Source organism: Botryllus schlosseri, chromosome 15, assembly GCF_051294905.1.
Source record: "Botryllus schlosseri isolate E-star chromosome 15, Bs_hap1, whole genome shotgun sequence".
Taxonomy (NCBI): domain Eukaryota; kingdom Metazoa; phylum Chordata; class Ascidiacea; order Stolidobranchia; family Styelidae; genus Botryllus; species Botryllus schlosseri.
In genome coordinates, this window is record NC_137250.1 from 764,665 (window position 1) to 785,269 (window position 20,605).

The window sequence follows — 20,605 nt, forward strand, 5'->3', positions numbered from 1 at the left end:
TGCACGGTTGTTAATCAGCAAACGAAATTGTTGTTTCATCTTTAGTCTTGGTTACTGGAAACAATTACATTTGTAAAATATTTTCTGATATCCGCGATACGCAGGGTGATATGTACCAAGGAGGAATAATTTTCCATTCAAGAACATTTCAGACACGCATAGTTTTACAACTCAATATGTTAATAACAACGGTACTGAAAAGTTTGTTGCTGTCATAATAACCTTTACCACAACGCCGGGTCTAATTAACGCGAATAATTTAATAATCAAGTCATGATAGACCATTACAAAATCTCATATGGTAAATCGGTGTGACAATCCTTATGTTTACATCACGATAATTTTCGATACAACACCTGCGTTCGATTGTGAGAAATGAATTCTCAACTACGATGGTCAGACTTTCAAATGTCGTATACTCAAATATATTATGTTAATCTCAAGTCGCCGACACCGAGAAGTAATTACTTTTGTCTTACAAAATATACCGCATAGTAATTTCTTTGTCTTGCGGCATAGTAACGACTTTTACAGTTGAACAAAAAAGACGAGTTGGTGGTATATGCCTAAAACCGAACTTGATATGTTTGTGGGTTGTAGTGATTACTTGTATAGTCTTGTCTACTTTTCGTATGGACACTTTTTGCTTTGGTTCGGTGAGTTACAAACGGATTGACTTGACAAGGTTTTTGTATTTCACTCTTTTGTGTATGGTAAGATGTTAAAATGTTGAGATGTCATAGTGATAATATTTCTGAAACTCTCTTTGGCAAACGTAAAGACAGGTCGCGAATAGAGTTGTAATGTTTCATTACTTGTTTCGAATCAATGTGCGTTTAATCTCGAAATGTGACTGGGTGAAAGTTGGTAGTCCTGTTTGTCAATGTATTTCAATTCAGAATTGACAATGTCAAAGTCCTAATATTTCATTTTGGATTATCTGAATTCACTTTTAGTACATCCTGCAAATGGATTCGGATGCGGCACTATAATATTTTTGATATTAAGGACTCAAGGATTTTCAATTAACAATACCTGAATTTTTTGGTAATGCTAGAGTTGGCAAATGATTAGTTGCGTGTTTTTGTTAAGAGTTTGATTTCATGTTGATAAAGACAATAACTGTATAATGCACATACTTGTGATTCTTGATTCTTGTTTAGTTAGTTGGTATTGATTCTATAGGCAGCGGCGCGGAATGTGCGAATAATCCGACGTGTTTGAAAGTTGGTGTCAGTAATTCAGGGTACGTTCGATTCAACAGATCGCGTTAAATGGATTTCTCAAAGGATTAGAGTTGTACCGGATCAACACATTCAGATACGAATCAACTTGATTTATGTAGTGAGTTTCATTTCAAGTTGACAAATTGACACATTGATTGAATATTCTCTGGGATCTTATCATGCAACTAAAGTCAACCACTGTTCCGAAAGTGTGAAAACACTGACATAGCGATCGCGGAAAGTATCAAAGTTTGGATATTCAAGTCACCGTCTGCGCCGGCTCTGTTATTCGGTGCTTATTACTTAATAGGTAATATTCTTATTATATCAGACTCGTGAAATCCAGTTCTGTACCAAACTACCAACATATTACATTGTAGCGATTGGGATGTATGTAACCACAAGTCACGAGAGATGGCTATGTCTTATAGGCGTTATCTTGTGCGCGATCGTAGGATTTTAGAATTATTTCGCACCTCTTTGAATAAGCGTACACTTCACAAAGGATTAGGGTTAGAGTAGAAATAAGTGACAATTTGTCGCTATTCAAGTTACCGACACTGGCGGTCTGTTATTCGTTACTTATTAAATCTTACGAGTGAAATCAAGTTCTGTAACAAACTGCTTAGTCAAATTTCACCGCGTGAGCGATCGACATGCATGTAACACCAAGTCGCGAAAGATGGCTATGTCCGAGACATTATCTTGTCAGCGATCGCAGGGTTTGCAAACTATTTCACACCTATTTGGAGTGTTAGTTTGTGAGCGTGGTTATTGCTGATATTCGAATCGCCGGCTACGCCGGCTCTGTGACAAACTAATTACCAAAACATTACCATGAGACTGATTCCTAGATTTAGCAAACTATTTATTCGCACCTTTTTGCTGACAGTACGACATGTCAACGCAATGTATACCTGAAAGGGTGGCGTCACCAGATATCCCATATACACGACAGGCGATTCATCGCCGCGTCCATAAGAATAACGATATATTGAAGTCGCCATCACCGTAAACGTTGGGATTAACTCGAATCGATCATATATAATAATCTGCAATATACACATTAAGTAACGATCAATCACGTGACTATTTACTTGATACATATTCAAGACCGTGCGAGAGATGCCTATACCCGAAAGGGCGATTCATGACCGCACCCATAAGAACACATGGCGAGTCACCACAGATCCCGTAAGAATACACGACAGGCGAATCACCGCCACCACCTATAGCAAAAAAGGCGAGTCACGACCACGAGTTTTCACGATATACACATTAACAAAGGTTCATTCACATGACTATTTACTTGATACATATTCAACACGAAGTACGACATGTCAACGCAACCATAAGTCGCCGCACTATAGATACCCTATACCCGAAAGTACGATATGCCGACGCATCCATAAGAACACACAGCGAATCACCACCACTGTCTATACGTGAAATACGACATGCGAAAGTACGACGTGCGACAGATGCCTATACCTAAAAGTACGATGTGCCAACACGAGTTTTCAATACGACATGCCAACGCAGCCTATACCTGAAAGTACGACGTGCGAGCGCATCCATAAGAACACATTACGATGTGCGACCGAGAGGGGGGGTCTGAAAGTACGATGTGCCACCACGAGTTTTCCATACGATGTGCGACCGCACCTATACTACGCCATGCAAAAAAGCGCACACCACGAGCGATCTACTACACTACTGACGATGTTCAATACTGAGATCGGTTATGACATTTGGCACGGTAAGTGTTAATGTTAGTATCGAACGCTGTACCAAGTTTTAAGTTTGTCACTGAACTGTGTTAGTGGTAATTTCGTTTCCTAATTCGAGTGAGAGCTGACTCGTCATTTATCGCTAACAGATTATACGCAAAGCCGGTATTGGTCTCTATTGATTTTAACGATGCTCCTTACCTAGATCCGTCATAAGCTTTTGCACGGTATGTCTTGATTTTAGTATCGAACGCTGTGTCAAGTCTCAAGGTTGACACTCAATGATTAGGGCAGTAATTTCGTTATCAAAGTCGAGTATGGTAAAGATGTGCTCCGATCTGCCACTTTAGCCTACAACACATTGCGGATTTCACGCAAAAGCCGGTGTATCTGCGGTAACGTTAACTGAGATGATGATATCATTCTCAGTTTGCATTCAAATATTTACTTTGATATTATATTCTCCAATGTCAATTTCACCGTGAAATTGTGGCCTTCAAGCCCTTTGCTTACAACCCCCTGTCAAGCGCGATAGTTATTTCGTTTTCGATGGCGGCTAACAGCTGATCACTTGATCAGCCTATTCCTCAGTAGATTTTACGCAAAATTCGGTGTTGGTCTGTTCGCATTAATTTTGACAGTGTACCATACCGAAAAGGGTCATGAGGCCACTTCTCGATAATGTCATGTAAAAGTGTACCAAGCTTTCATCCACGTATTTATTCGGTAATATATTTTCCAAAGGTGATTTCGCAGCAGACCTATAAGACAGTAATAAAAACGTATGTGTCGTGTTACAGTCTCCAGTTTCAAGGCCAAAATCTCTTATGCTGTACCGACTACCGAGACCAAATTTCCGAGGCTGCTATTCTTAGTTCTTTAGAATGATGTTTTGGATTCAATAGGACAGGCCCAATCTATGAGATAACAATTGCGTATCTGTCCGAATTCGTTGACCTTTCCAATTAGGCTTACGCTATATCTCGAGTTATAGTCATTTCCATTTCTGCAGATAATTAGTCAGGTCTAATGCGAACATGAACCGTGTTGAATCTTTGTTCCGTACGCCGTTTACGCAGTTACCACACTTCAAGTCACAGCTCACCAGCGGACCTCTCGTGGCACATACGTTAAAATCACTGTTGCCGGGAAATTCATGTTACCGTACCATCATTAAGTTACTTGTTTACGTTGGAAAACGCTATTGTGACGTCATCTTGATAAAAAATCGCTTGCAGCCCTTGCCCCACCACCCGATATTGTCACGAGCCGCCACTGCGAAATAGCATCATGTAATGAAGTCGTTATACCAACGGGTACGCCCGAAGATGTTTTATTATTATTTAGAGGGCTTACCTTTTCCAACACACCTGACTCGATCAGATCTATCGGTAAATCTGATTATGTGAGCAGAGAGAGGATAAAAATTGATAGCAATATATATGCAATTCCTGATCATATTGACCGATTCAATCATGACTTTTATAAATTTTTCGCGCTTCGCGCGTTCAGGAGATAGAACCACACAACGGGCGCCCAGCGTAGATAATCAGTATCGGCAAATGGCGCCCAGACCGATGGGGGGTCTGGGGGGCGAATCCCCCCCCCCAGAAGTTCGGTTTATCGCCCTATGGGGGACCTGGCTGCGCACTGTTGTCCAAGGGCCTGCGCAGTGAGTTGGCGTGTTTCCGCAGACTCGTGAAAAATTAGAGGGAACATTGATCGTGAGTAATCGTGATTACTTTTCCAATGTAATCGTAATCGTAATCGACTACTTCCTGATTTTGCTGTAATCGCAATCGTAATCGTAATAGCGTGATTCCGAAGTAATCGTAATCGCAATCGATTACATTCATGAAGTAATCACCCCATGTCTGCTTTACACACAATTTCCCTTGTGTTAATCGATGTAATGAGCTGGTTTGTGGTGCAAAAGACCTTCGTTGTATAAGCAGCTAAACACGGTGTTTATTAATTATTAATAATAAGCCCCTAGTTTATATTGGCTGCTTCAATTTTGTACCAACCTCACTTCCCCCGCACCAGGTGGTAGTAACGAGTAAAAATATTTATTTAAACATATAGCACGCAGTGGGTGTCCTTATGGATCGCGTTCAACACTGTATTGATGGGCACCACACCCCAACGCCTACCTACGCTGTCATGTGACGTTGAAATAGTAACGAAATGGCACGTTAGCGCCGGTGTTTCCGTAGGTCATCGGCTTACCCCTGAGTAAAAGCGACGTTTAAAGAAGGTGTGGCAAAACGATCGGTTACGGCCCGGAATAAGATGTGTTATATGCGTATTGTGTTGAACGCATCAAAGTTGCTCCCTGCCTATTTGTGACCACACTCGATTATAACAAAAAATTTAAAGCATGTACCAACGAATATCAACGCTAACAAGAGAACGAACATCAATCAATGTCTAACTTGTCAGTGACTTTTCGCTTTAGTAAGTTTACCAAAGCTATGAGGTCGTACAAATAACCCAGGCGTCAATTTCCGCTTTCTACACATAAGCGAGTGATCATTGTTGCGACGGCTCGACATTAGTGGAGTTTTTCTTTGATAATTCTGGGATTATCCTTGATCGGTGGATCATCCCAGAATTATCATCGAAAAACTTGAATAACTCCGCTTCTACGGCTTAGAATTGAGTCAAATTTGTTTTGCATCGGTTTTGAAGACAGCGCAACAATTTCATCGGGTTGGAAGGAAAATTTGAAAAAATAATTTTTTGCATTTCTGGGCAAATTCAAAATTTTCAAACTGTTCGAAACCCGTGAATATTGGTTGGAATGAATTGAAATTTGGCATGCGTCGTTTTTTGAGGCAACCTAACGATTTAATCACGTAGCCATCAAGATTCAGGAAAAAAGGTTATTTTTGAACAGCCCTAATGTACAGTACACGATACATACTATAGCGACAACTCGGAACGAATAATGCCACAATGCTGAAGTACATATTGACGATTTAAACGTCGCCAGATGTATCAACTGGGACAATCAAATGATATATTAATCCCATAACATCAATATCTTCTGTCCCTTTGCTAACAATTCGACGAGGACTTGCAAGGGAATAAAAGCTTATGCCTAAACGGTCTAGGGCAGACCGGAAAATGTATTCACCGTCTGAGTATTGCTACGTTGATATTGAGCTGCGTGTATAACGAGTTTCTATACTTGCTACCGATGTTACCCATTACCAAGTTATACAGCAGTAGCCAACACCCCAATCGCACGGATTGGCTTTTATGATACAATAAACATATGAAGTCAAGATTGACCCCATTTCATTGATTGGTTGAATAAGCATCATTCGCTGACTACATGTAGTGTATTTCGCTCTTGATGTTGCGTGATTGTGGGTCAAGCTCGCAGCAGAGTATCACTAAATATTCACAAACGGAAAGCTGGATATTTCGAACAAACATTTGTAAGTAAATGTTTGAGATTGCCAAGGTGCATACTCGATTAGTGTTGATTTTTTTTATGCTGCCAGCGCCTTGCATAGAGTGGCTCGCAGTTGAAATGCAATAGATTTCAACCAAAGATTTAATAATGAAGTGAAAATTGTAATATATGAAAAAGGTTCACAGTGCAGAACCTACCAAGGTTCGTTTGTGAACGTGAACCTTTCAATTTCTGAGGTTCACACACAGAACGTGAATCCGGCCCGCCAAGTACTTCATTTACCTATATCCGGCCCACCGACTGGAGAAGTTGACCGCCCCTGACACTGGCACTTTTCAGTCAGTTTGGCACTATTTTACCAAAAATTGGACTCTCAGAGCCGTTCCGAAATTGGCAAACCTATGGTAATGTGTCGCCAGCGATTTCCAGGTGTGCCGCGAATATTCTTGGAATTTCGGAGAATAATATTTAAAATAAGACACGCAGACAAGCACATGCTACATAAAAGCGCTCCAACTACTTCAATAGCTGAAAAATGCGTGTATTTGACCATGGCCAATGACCATGAAACCTATCATGGCATTGCCGATGAGTAGGGTAATTAACAAGTTGAACTGCTATGTCTCGAAGAAACTCTTTGATTCGTATCGCGCTCTTATTGAATCAAGTCATCAACAAGATGCCGTCCGGCAATACATCATTAGCACATTGTCTGGACTTCAACTTGCACTTCAACATTATTTCCCAGGATTTGCTGTTAACAACCTTAGAGTTAGTGTAAATCCATTAGGAAGGGCAATGAATCAAACAAAATATTTTGCACATGGATTTACGTAACTCTATTAGCAGATGTGTCCCAACTTCTTTTGCAGAAGATGAAGAGCTGATTGATTGACGAAACGCCCAATTTTACGCTGTTTCCACAAACGATGGATTTTGGCTGTATGCTTCCAAATCCTATTCCATGATTATTGCAAACGCATTGAAACTTCGATTTCTATACGCACCTTCATGGCTATGTGAACATACCTTTCTTGCTTAGCCAAAATTAAAAGCTGTAAACGAGACAGACTGCTTGGAATTGAAGAAGAAATATGAGTAGGCCTATGTTTGTCGACAATGCAACGTCGTTTCAGTCGTATATATGTTCGTAATAATGCATCATGGTCCTCGCATCATTAATAAGTAAAATTGTTTTTGAAGCAACTTTCTGGTATGTGTGCCGCGAGCATTTTATAAGTTTTCGACAGGGATATACAGAAGTTCTATATATCCCTGGTTTTCGAGAGTGCACAAGCCGAAAGAAATTGGGAATCACTGTTCTAGCAGATCGATTTGGCCAACGACTGACAATGAACCGTTGGAAGATCAGAGACCGCGTTGACATACGGCGGATTGTTCCGATCACCGACCGAAGCGACACCTGTACAAATCGAGATCATCGAGAATGAGATCATTGGTGTTTTGATATTCGGAATAAGTACGTTCGATTAATTCCAGTTAATGTAAATTCTTGGATGATTATGATGTAGTGCGCTATGACAGGTAAGGCTTTTCCCGTCTGTAACTCACCTGTCGTTTCGCGCTAGATTTTTCCACAATAAATATGGAACTTACGTGACTTTCGATGCAACAATGTTCAAAGTTTATTTATTCTAGGGTTACCATACGTCCTTTAGGAGGATTTGTCCTCCTTTTACAGGTTTTTTAAAATGCCCTCCGAGGACGCCTAAATCTCCTCCTTTTTGGCAATTCCTCCTGCTTTACAGCTTTTACAGCTGGGATAATGGACAGATTCGACTGAAAACCGGCATAAATGACTCTAAATATGTAATACGAACGTTCGAACGGGTCATTCGAGAGTCGATTGAAAGCGATGACCTTTTTCTGTTTCGTTTTTAGTCAACTCCACAAATTTTCCAGCAAAAGTAGCAAAACCGCCTGTTTTCAGTCTTGATCAACTAACTTTTCTGATTTAGTAAAAGTGTCCTCCTTTTCAGATTCCAAAATACGGTAACCCTATTCATGAACATCGATAGATAAGTTCTCACATCTGAACGCTGCGCCTACTTCACAACTTATTTGCAATCGCGGCTATGATACATCTTTCGATTTCTCAGGATGCCTGATGTAATAAAATCCAGTATGATCCTACTCATCGACATACTGATGGACTTTGCATTCAAAACTGCGACATCAAGACGCATCAGGAAACTTATGCGCCTCCATAAAAACCAGGGTATATAGCACACTCCTCTCCGTGTCAAGTATTTATGGCTCAATACACTGATATCTTGAATCTATATGACAAAAATGTTAGCGAACAATCATGAAAATGTAGGAAAACTCCCACTGATTCACAAGATGTACGATCGTCAAGTAATTTAAATTATAAATCTGTCTCTACACCATAGTAAAGCAACAAGGATCACGGAAAACGGCTCATTTCATTTCATTTCAACTCAAATATCTATTTGGCGATGGCTGCGCCACTGCTTCGAAAGCATTGTTGATTCCAAATAGATAGAAGTATGCATGCGAACAAATTTTGATAGGAGATTGCTTTGCTTCAAAGTTGCGGCTGACGAGATGTTGCAGGAATTAGAGCTTATTTCACTCCATCCATCCACATACTCCATTCTATAAATCGAAATATATAGGAATGAAAAACGAACTACACTACTGGTGTTGCATGGATGTATCATAACCCCCAACAGTAGTATTACCAGAAGAGGTTTTGGACTATAAATTATCCCACGGGTGTGATAGGATAGGGTCAAATACGCTAACCACTTGACTGGCGGTTATCTGTGGACTGACAGTTAGGGCTGGTCAAAGTCGATAACCTGAGTGCTATGAATCAAAATGAGTATTGAGCTTCGAGTTGAGTATTCAAGTATCACTCATTATCAGACCATTACGGTTGTTTGTTGTTTTTTGGGGTATTCATGGTGTTTGTTGACTACTATGGTCATTTACACCAGGCCGTTATTCTTCTTATTTTCCGTAACTGCCGACTTATAGCACGGCCCACCTCTAGGCTTTTGTAAGACACCGCTGACTCAGATGAGGTGGCGAGGAGGAACCTATAGGTAAACCTCCAGCACTTAGATATCGGAATTCGGAAGTCAACCTCGGTCGGACTCGAACCCGCACCCATTGGTGTTGCAGCCGCGGATTATAACACTGCGGTATCGGTGTGGAAGATGTGGAAAATTCAAACTTGTACCTTTTATCCGATCACAAAGGATAGATTGTCAGGTCTACGTCACGCTAACGATAATTTGGTATTTTTCGACCATGTCTATTTAATTGCACTTTGTGAAAATGCTACGGTTTGATCACGACTACTACGCAGAAATGTCATTTTCACTACATGATTCATATGTTGCGGTACGACCAGACCAGATTTCAGGGCTTCTACAAAATGGACAACACTATCGATTACATAAATTTTGTTGATAAATGAACACTATTAGGAGCGTATCACTCTCACTATTCGACTCGAATGATTAGGATTAATACTCGATTCAGATTCGGGTACTCGAATCATTGTAGCTGTAACAAAAATATGATAAAATACAAAAATGATATGATATTTCGTCGCGCCACGAGTCAAATTTATCCGTTCAACTTTGCAGCTCAGTATATGGACTAGGTTAGACTATATATACGAAACCAGATACACAAGACACAAGTTAAGCCAAACAAATACAGAAGATCGTATGACGGATTCACCACGAAGCAGTGACATGATTCGTGTATCATTAAAAGGGGTAGGAGGGGCCCATCTGCCATCCCACTTCGCACGCTTCTGTTGTTTCATAAAGCCATTGGTGGTCACGGTCAGTAACGAAGTATAGTTCGACGTTTCCATTACTTCAAGTAGATTTTGCCTACTTGTACTACTTCCTCAAGTGGTTATGATTTTAGAATATAGTTCTAATTGTACTTGACAGTTTTCTAGGCAAAGCTAGGCCTTGAATTCGGACTTTTATCGATATCGTAGGCCCCGCTCGAGGAATTCATGACTTATTCAAGTCTCGTACATCAGGACCGATAATTGAAAAATAGACTAAGAAACTGAGTTTTATCTGTTTGAATAAACATGTTTAGAGTGAGAAAATGAGTATTATGAATCTGAGGCTTTCGATTATCACCCAAGAGTATCACAGAAGTGAGTTGAACCTTATTTGAAATCGATAATGGACATTAAACTCTATGACTTGGCTCGGACTCGAGTCGTAACACTGTGACTCAGACTGGACCTATTCCTAACTGACTCGGACTTGACTCGAGATAAATTGAAAACGACTCGACTTGACTCGGCTTGAGTAAAAGTAAGATTGACTTGTGACTCGAAACCTTGAGACTTGCATACCGAATCGCTGATGTAGCCTACCTTCGATATCGATGCATCCGTCCCCATTTTTATCCGCATCTTTGAACAGTTCATCGATTTCCCACGTTTCTACTGGAGGCTGCGCGTTGACCGCCATCAATGCCTCTTTGATCTCCGACCAATCCAACACGTTATCGCCATTCCTGTGTGAAAAGAAAAGAACACATTTGCACGGGTCGTGCCTTGTTATCAGGGCTATGGGCGCGATGATTAGAGCACGCGAATCTGAATATAGTTTTAATTTTAATGATTCTTTTGAGTAATGAAATTAACGGCTTGTTGTCACTAACAGTTCATGTATCAACAATAAATATAGTTTAGGTGTGATATTTTGCACTGTCGAAACCTTGATTGGTCGATCGTATCGCAACGTACGAAACACCTAGTACAAAAGCTATGTACGTTATTAGAAATGTCATATCTGTGAAGTCGTGATCAACCCACAGCATTGTCGCAAAATGCAATAAAATTGTCATGGTCGAAAAAATACCAAATTATCTGTAATGCGATGGAGACCTGACATGTTGGCCCGCGTGCGCGTTGAGAGGAATACAAGAGATTTACTTGTAGACGAGTGCGGTTTCAATTAGGTTGCCGCAATTACAATGGATTACTGTTAGGCCTGTACAAACTACTGGATTTTCAAAATACGCAACTAGAACTAGAACTTACCAACGTTTCTAAACCGGGATCTAGAACCCGAGCCCTTAAATAAGACCCTTAAGAATCCGAAACTGACTAAAAAACTGAAACACAACTAACCAATAGCCGATAATATGAATGACTGAATCGGCAATGCAAAAGAACGGGAGATAGAATCGGCAATACAAAAGGACGGGGTTTAGAGTTACAAATGGGAGGGTTTCTACCCCAAAAACCCACCCCTGGCTACACCACTGTTAGTATAGCGATGACTAAGAGAAGCAAAGACTGCTAGAAAATCACACAACAAAACACCTGTATCACTAGGGTTGCATTTACAACAGAAATCAATTTAAAACAAACATGTTTAAAACAAGGCCTTCGTTTAAAACATGTTTTTTTAAGCCATGACGTCACGACTATTCAATTGTGACGTCACAGTGGATTGACATTGACAATTCAAAATACAGGGTAAATATAGCTCCTTTGACGAAATATATAGGCCAACGTACTATAGCTGTCGAACCGACTATTTTGAGGGTTCCAATCATCCCATATCGTGTACGTCGGCTATATCGGGTGATAATTGTCCGTAAGCTCATACAACATGTTTTTGTGCAGTATTTACACAATTATCGCATAATTTTACTACTTGAAAATTACACAAATTTTTTTTAAGGGCCCCTGTTTAAAACATTGTTTAAAACATGTTTTAAACAGAGTGTTTTAAACAACCATTTGTTTTAAATGCAACGTTAGGTATCACGATCCAAGCCAAATGACGACACCAGTTTTCTGGTTGTTGTTATTGCTGTTGTTGTTGTTGTTGTTGTTGTTCTACGACAACCATTTTTGTAAAATTTGCTAACAAGCTGGAACTAGAACTACTTACTTTTCAAAACACGCAACTAGAACTAGAACTAGAACGACTCAAAAAGCCAGTAGTTAGTTGACCGTCAACTTACTAGACTGCTACAATAGTTGGTACAAATGAGTTGCAAATGAGTTTGATCTATATTGCTATATTGTGTCTCTGAATATAAAGCTTTCAAAGCGACTATTTAGAATGTACGAATTACACTGAGTAGCTTGATATTAGCCAGAAATTGTACGAAAGTTGAACGTAGCATGAAAAAATAGAGGTGGTCAGTAACGAAGTACTTCTACTTTTTCGAAGTACTGAAGTAGCTTTCTCTACTTCTGGTACTTACTCAAGTAGACCTGATTTTCGCTACTTCTACTTCTACTTCGTAATATTTTGTAATCTACTTACTTACTTTTCGCTATTTTCAGTTTGTCAAGTAGAAGTAGTTCAATCTTCCAATCAGCAAGATAGCCTGAGGAATTTCGGGGCTGTTTTCACGGAGCGTCAAAATTTAATTTTCATAAAAGTTGAGTAAAGCCCAGAATTTTCGTCGCGCTTCGCGCGCAGTGGATACGTAGTTACCAGTATGATTTCACGAAAGTATCGATGAATATAATTTAGGTAGCGGGTTGGCGTGGCTCCATTCACACTGGGATATCTAGATATCCCTGCGTTCACACCACATCGTCGCCCTTCGCCCATATCAAATAATTCATCACAGTATACATGGCTCGCCATAACGTTTGAAACTGAATTTTCGCAATCTAGCATTTATTTGTCATATCGTAATCTGGCATGTTCATGGCGCGTCCTAACCTGGAAAAGTGGACTCTGACTTTTTTATTAGTTTTAGTGCTGTTGTAGCATACCACCTTTGAAACTTTCTGGACTAAAGGCATGAAAAACGTGTTCCGCTTTTAGAACTAGTAGGCTATTTATGTTTTACAATTCCCAGTATCATATACTTTGAGTTATAATTAATATCAGTTCTTTGTCTGGATAAAATACATGTTGAAGTATAAAAGCAAGTGTGGTAATACCTTTAATTTCCGGAAATAAAGCTACACGATATGACATTTTTAAGGTCCCCCATATTTTTATTAACGTTTACTAATCGCGCAAAGTGTTTACACCGTATCCTATACAACTTCTCCGAATTGCTCTTCAACTAAACTACGGACCTCACAATATAGGGGATGGCGCCATACACTGCTACTTTCTAAAACGTGCTGCTCGAGAAAACAGAGGATAAGTATCGCATTTCCATATCAATACTATCATTTTCATCCCATGATGTGGATGAATGCTTATGCTATCGAAAATTGGATACCTGCTGGTATGCATCAATATGAATCAAGCTCGTCCCCTTTCGCATAGCTCAATTTGCACCTTTTTACAGTCCATGTGAACGAATTGGGATCGTTTTCACAACTACTTACTTACTTGAGTACTTTTAATTCTACTTTTACTTCAAGTAGTTTTAGCTTGCTTATGGAAGAAGTACTTCTACTCGTACTTGAGTGGATTTTTTCGTCGCTACTTCTACTTCTACTTGAGTAGCTTTCTTGACTACTTTGACCACCTCTGTGAAAAAAAGCATCATACTTATCGTATAATCGAAATATTTCCTTCAGTTCTTCTTCTCCGAGATTCTTTCCTTCCTCGCTAATCTGCATCACCATCATGATTAGAAATTCGTCGAAATCGATCGTCCCGCTTCCTGCATTGTGAAATTGGATTAGGAATAGCACGAAGGACTTTTCGACATCACAAAATGCTTTGATATTTAATTTGAACCAAATATTCCAAAGCATAGGTATTTGTTTAAGATTTCCTTTACTAAATATTTAGTAATTGCGGCATTAGGTTTCGTACCGTCGACATCTACTTCCTCTATGATTTTATCCAGCTCTTCCCGCGAAGGCGTCTGGCCGAGCAGCTTCATGACCCGACCCAGTTCTTTCGTGCTGATGTCGCCACCGCCATCTTGGTCGAAGATGTCGAAAGCTTGCTTGAATTCTGTGACGTAGACGATAAGTTGCATGACTAGAGCACAGCCGATTATATACCGGTTTGTCGATCATATCGAGTCGATCTCAGACTGACAGACAGACAAGAAATGTCGTTATCGGCCATTAAAGGTGATGTTACAGCATGTTAGTAGGGAGCAGAGCTGGGCAAAATCGAGCACCTGAGTGATTCGATTATGAATCACGTAATATGCTTCGAGTCGAGTAATCGAGTATCACTCATTATAACGTCCTAACAGAACGTAATATTTGAAAGTTCAAATATGTACCTTTTATGCCACCACAAATAATTTAATGCCTGTTATCCATCACATTAAAGATACTTTGGTATTTTTCCGACCATACCGATTTCATTGCACTTGGTGATAATTGGGCGGGACGATCATTACTTAAAAAATATGCTAGTTTCCAGTAACGTTCGTAGCTTTGTACTATATGTTTCGTATGCTACGATACGGCCAATCAAGGTTTGAAGGCTTCTGGCTTCAACTGTAAAAATTACTGCCGAAACTATTATTCTCGTTGATAAATTAACTTCCCAGTGCCGAGGAGCGTATAATTTCAGTACTCGAAAAAATCGTCTTTTACTACTCGACTCCAATCATCACAATTAATACTCGATTCAGATTCGAGTACTCAAATCATTGTGCCCATCATCTGCGACTGATAGACTTAGAATATTCATCTATTTCTTATCACCTACAGGCTGCTATGGTCAAAGTAGTCATTGTCGGTACTCAACTAGAATTTAAAGTAACGTCGTATATTTCTATTCATGTAGGCCTACTTGTACAAGTATAGCGATTCCCAAGTATGCAAAAAGACAAGAAGGCCTATTCCAGGCCTAATTTTGCTTAAAATCGGAAAACTGTGCAGTAGAAATGAAAGCAGTCAAAATATAACCACTTGACTAGGTTACCAGACCCGACGAAAGAAAGCACTCACAAGGAATGGAAAGAACTAGTAGAAAGGGCCGCGGCTTCAACAAGATCAACATCGAAAAAGAACTGCGATATAGGGCACTCTAGGCCGAGGTGGATGTTAGATTAAAAAGGATCGCAACTGCATGCGAGTCGTTCGACATCCTCCTATCTGTTCATTACATCGCAGTGTGTCTCATCGCATTGTACATTGTGTGTGACTTGTTCAGATGAAAAATATAACCCAACGAATACTTACCACTTACCCACCGATTACTTACTTACCATACGTTCTCCTTTAGGAGGATTTGTCCTCCGTTTTCCAGAAATCGAAAATGTCTTCCGTTTTGGTATTTCGTACTTCATAACAGCTTTGAGAGCCAGGCGACTGTACATTGTGCAGCCATAACATAGAAACGCCATAACTGACGCGAAATCTGGATTTCGACGTCATTGACGGCAATTACGATAAAAACATGACCTTAGAGCGGATCTTCCCGGAGCCGATTCGAAAAATGACCTTTTTTTAGTCAACACAACCGTATTTCCAGTCAAAATTTACAAATTACCCGCATTCTCGACCGATTTTATGAGTCTTGCGATTTGTAAACAGTATCTTCTTTTGCGGATCTCAAAATGTGGCAATCCTAATTGACTGTGAGTAATTAGTGCAAATAGACCCGTGGTTCTCAAACTTTTTAGACACGTCCCCCGTTATGATAGTGGAAAATTTCGCGCCCCCTTATCGTCATATCACAATGCAACCAGAATGCTAGGAATCCCAATGGATAGTTTGATGGTATGGAATGTTATGACTGTTTGGGAGACAGTTCTCAAATATGAAATTTGGACTACACAGAAAAATAAGTATGAATTGGAGCTATAAATCGCGTGAAGCACGAAAATATTTCTCAGTTGCCCGCAGCTTCGCACCTCTTTCAGATGCTTTCACGCCCCCCCCCCCCCCCCTAGTATGAGAACAACCGAAATAGACAGAACCTACTTATGTAGGTAGCCTACTTGAGTACTAGTCTTTAATGTGATGTATAACTGGTGTTATTTTCTCATTGGTAGCACAAAAAGTACATATTGGAACTATGAACGATATACTCGAATATACTTGACTCGACGTGTTTGTAATACGCGATTTTGAATTGAATGACTCAGGTACTCAAATTTGCCCACACCTATAAATTACTGCGACTGGTCGTTGTATTGGCATAACTGTGCCGTCGTAACATAAAGCTGACTAAAGCACAACAACAACAACAACAACAACAACAACCATAATTTGGCAAATAATAAACTTCGAAGTTCCAACTGATTGATATTTGAATAACAATTTGGAATTAGAATGATAGCTACGCAGTTTTTGTCCTAATTATAATAGAATTGAAGAGCTTCTTGGAGGTACAGAACTTCAGTATACAATTGAATAGACTATCCAATTGAATATACTATTCAATTATAGTAGAATCAGAATTACTGAATTCGCGAAAACTTGAAGATTGAATTAAGTTCAGTTGATATCAAATCATAAATTCATTTTCGTGAGCATGAGAATGACAAATGTCTGTACAGCAAGCTTAGCTTTTACTTATACGCAGTTATCCTGAAGCATTTACAGGAATATCAGACATTAAATTAGACTTAAAACTAGAGCATGGTAAAATTTCACTAATTAGATTAGAGTTAGATTACGGAAATTTCGTTCCAATTTGTCTAATTTGACAATTAGATAACTCTATGGTGATGATTAAAAAAAATGCACACTCGTTAACTGAGTACACTTGTTCTAATGACTAAAATTGATTGGAATTGAAGCCTTCCCTAAGTGTTATATTGTGAAAGTCATCTATACGACTGGAGAGTATATACAGGCTTGCCTTTCAAAGACCCAAGAGGATAAAATGATAACGACGGAAATGCGAATTCTGACCAATCAAATTGGTAGCTTGGTTCAACATTACAGCCATGTATTTCCCTTGGGGAGGTGAATCATGAGTCGTTGTCAAACTAATACGATTAAACGTAATTAATTTAAAGATAAGTTTATAGAATGAACATTGAACAAGTACCGTTCGTAGCGTATATTTTAGGTGTATATTTATGGATCAACTATCATCAAAACGGTCGATTCTATTCCCCGGAAAGAAAGACTCTACACTTCGATAAAAATTGATTGGAATGATGCGAATATCGAATGGTTTACATATTTGTTGAAATATGCTTTCTTATATCCCTGTCCATTGGTCCAGTGGTCGGATTCTGATTTTTTTTTGTCAGCCTGTTCATACAAAAAGGGATTGTCGAGAACCGGCTGAATCCGACCATTGAATACAACCCTCTATAAAATCTGTTACTTCGTTTACTGAATATTATAATTCGTCCGAAAATCTATATACGTCTGCAACCAATCGTCATGGACCAAGAATTGTTTGAAGAAGTTTACTCGTACCATGATAACGACTACAAATTGATCATTATATAGCCTAATAGATCGTTGCGTCTTCGAAACTAAAATACTAACTGCCAGTACACTTATGCAACGCACTTCATACAACGTTTTTGATCTGCGATTGCAAGGAATAACAGTATTTCGTAAATTGGATAGCGATGAAAAGACGTCGACAAAATTATAAGCAAGTGAATATGGTTTGAGAGGAGTGCTGAGAAAATGATTACACAATTGATTTCCTTTACTAATCCAAAATTTATGTATGATTATAACGCATTAACAACTGATTTATATTTAAGAAACCAATTATACCTTTTAGAACAACTTCCATCGGGAATATATTTGAAACTCGACGAAGTTTTCGTGAATTCCGAACATTGATTATAGCGCTGTTCCTATAACTATACGTGTTAGGCAGACTTGGAAAACTAAATAATTTTTTCAGGTTTTCCAAACCAGATTAGTATTAGAATTAGAGCTACACAGTTTTTTCCAGATTAGATTAAAATTATAATTAATTATAACTACATAGTTTGTTCCAGATTAGATTAGAATTGGAATTACTGAATTTGTGAAAGCTTGGGAATTGAATCAAGCTCGGTTCTATTCATTCTTATTAGCATGAAAATAGCAAATGTCTATACAGCAATCTTAGCTCGTTTCGTATGATACAGTTCTCATGTAGCCTTTACAAGAACAACAGAAATTATATTAAAAATTCGAATTACTGAATTCGCGAAAACTCGGAAGTTGAATCAAGTTTAGTTCATATCAAACCAGAGTTCATTATCATAAGCCCAAGGGCGAAAATGTATGTACAACAAGCTTGGCTCGTTTCGTACGATACGGTTCTCCTGTAGCATTTTCAGGAAAGCAGGAATTATATTAGAACACCTGATGAAGGAGCGGCGCTCCGAAAGCTCGTGTAATAAATATAATTAGTACTTTGCAAGTGGACGTCAAATAAGGTGTGAAAGCAACCAAGATCTCATTAGAATGGAAGTGAGAGCATATAGGAACATTTCACAAACTAGATTAAAATCCTATTACCGGCATTTCGCTCTAATGAGTCCAATGAGATAACTAGAATTATTTATAGTTGTCCAAGTGTGATGTTACGTGGTCCCTGCGTATATATGCACTATTTTCGTTACTACAGCCAATCTATTTTACCTGATATCTGATCCTTCGTCAACGAAGCTCTTGCATCTTCGACCGTCAAAGACTGAAATTGAAGTACGACCAATATATTACTGCACCCGATTCAAGTTTCATCGGCCGCCTCCTCACCATAATATTCTTTAGACCGAGGAAGTGATACCGCGGAAAGGACGTTTGGCTGCGGACTGTCTATTAAACGGTCATCATCATAATCCCAAGTGACAAAATCGCGTGGATATCTCCAACCGAATGAGCGCATTGCGTTGATATGACGTACAATCGCCGTCGTCTATTTCTGGAAGTGAGAATGGAAGGGATTTCGTGCGCCGGATTGAACATCTGCTGACTTATATGGCGCCAACATCTGTTCGATAATAGTCTCGTCATTGCGTTAAGCAATATTGGCTCATGACACCAACGCTGGCTAGGTAATTCTAGCTGTCCGAATAACGGTGATCTAATTCTGATCTAATTGGTGAAATGTTTCTATGCTCTCATTTGAGTTGTAATCTCATTTCTGGCATTCCTGAAAATGCTACAGTAGAACTGAATCATACGTAACGAGCCAAGGTTTCAGTACAGACGTTTGCCGCTCTCATGCTCACGGGAATCAACTTTGATTTGATACGAATTGAGCTTGATTCAATTTCTAAGTTTTCGCGGGTTCCGTAATTCAGATTCTAGTCTAATTTGGAGAAAACTGTATAACTTTATTCTAATTCTAGTCTATTATTCGGAAAACTGTGTAGCTATCATTCTAAATGTCAATCTAATTTGTAGAAAACTGTGCAGCTATAATTCGAATATAATCCGGAAAAATGTGTACCTGTAAGTGATGAGAATCGGACGGACTCGGATAGGGCTCGGACCGGATTTTGTACAGTTTTAAGAAACTCGGATCGGATTCGGATTCTATTGCCGATTTTGTTTCGAATATTTGTGACTTCTGCTTCGGTATTTTTGGATAGTTCTGACCTGACGTGGCTTGACGTGATTTCAAGTCAATAGAAAAAGTCGTCAGTTCGACTACAAACCACGGACAGTAAACAGGTTCTGATAGGACTCGTAACACCGTAAAGTTTTTCTGTCAAACGTCCTAGCAAATAGACATCAGCTAACCCTACCCTTAGCATTTGTGAAAACTACTTGCAGCTCAGCTGTACAATTAGGATTCTGCGGAAAAGTTATTCGATTCGGATTTTTCGGATTCTGGGCGGCATTATTCGGATTCGCATGGATTTTTGGTTGAAATTAGTCGGATTCGGATGGATAGTTCCTCCGAGACTCGAGCTGTTGGACGGATTTGGTTTCTCAGAAATCAATATCCGCTCATCACTATAGTAGGCCTACCTATCAGAGTAATTTCAATCTAATTTGAAGAAACTGTGTAGCTATAATTCTACTTTTAATTCTAATTCTAAATACCTCGCATATCACACCACCTTATATCAGTTCATCGTCGATTGCGATTCGTCCTTCTTCCACCATAATCAATAAAAATAAAAATATTAAAATAATAATTAAAACGAAGAAAGCACAGTTTTCTTCGTCGTTACCTAACGATAAAGAATTGCGAACCTGTGTCCAAATGGAGCGAATAATTGTCTGAAGTACAGAACTTCAATATTGCAGCAAACAATACGTTGATATTGCCGAATATATTTCTCTCGAAGCTTTTCGACTGACTCTCATCAGGATCGAACGTCAGTAAATGCAGTTAATCAAAATCGAGATACAGAAAGAGTTT

At 39.2% G+C, this 20,605-nt stretch overlaps 1 protein-coding gene across 1 annotated transcript; it reads right to left on the reverse strand.

The window, feature by feature from the left end:
- Window positions 1-8,637: 8,637 nt before the first annotated feature.
- LOC145457273 (troponin C, skeletal muscle-like) lies at window positions 8,638-19,126 on the reverse strand. The gene is made up of 6 exons (XM_080335463.1): window positions 18,988-19,126; window positions 18,871-18,922; window positions 14,165-14,308; window positions 13,895-14,009; window positions 10,783-10,925; window positions 8,638-9,020 (listed from the first exon to the last, which is right to left on the reverse strand). The coding sequence occupies exons 1-6, from the start codon at window positions 18,988-18,990 to the stop codon at window positions 8,989-8,991; spliced, it is 489 nt and encodes a 162-aa protein (XP_080191589.1). The 5' UTR covers window positions 18,991-19,126; the 3' UTR covers window positions 8,638-8,988.
- Window positions 19,127-20,605: the final 1,479 nt, after the last annotated feature.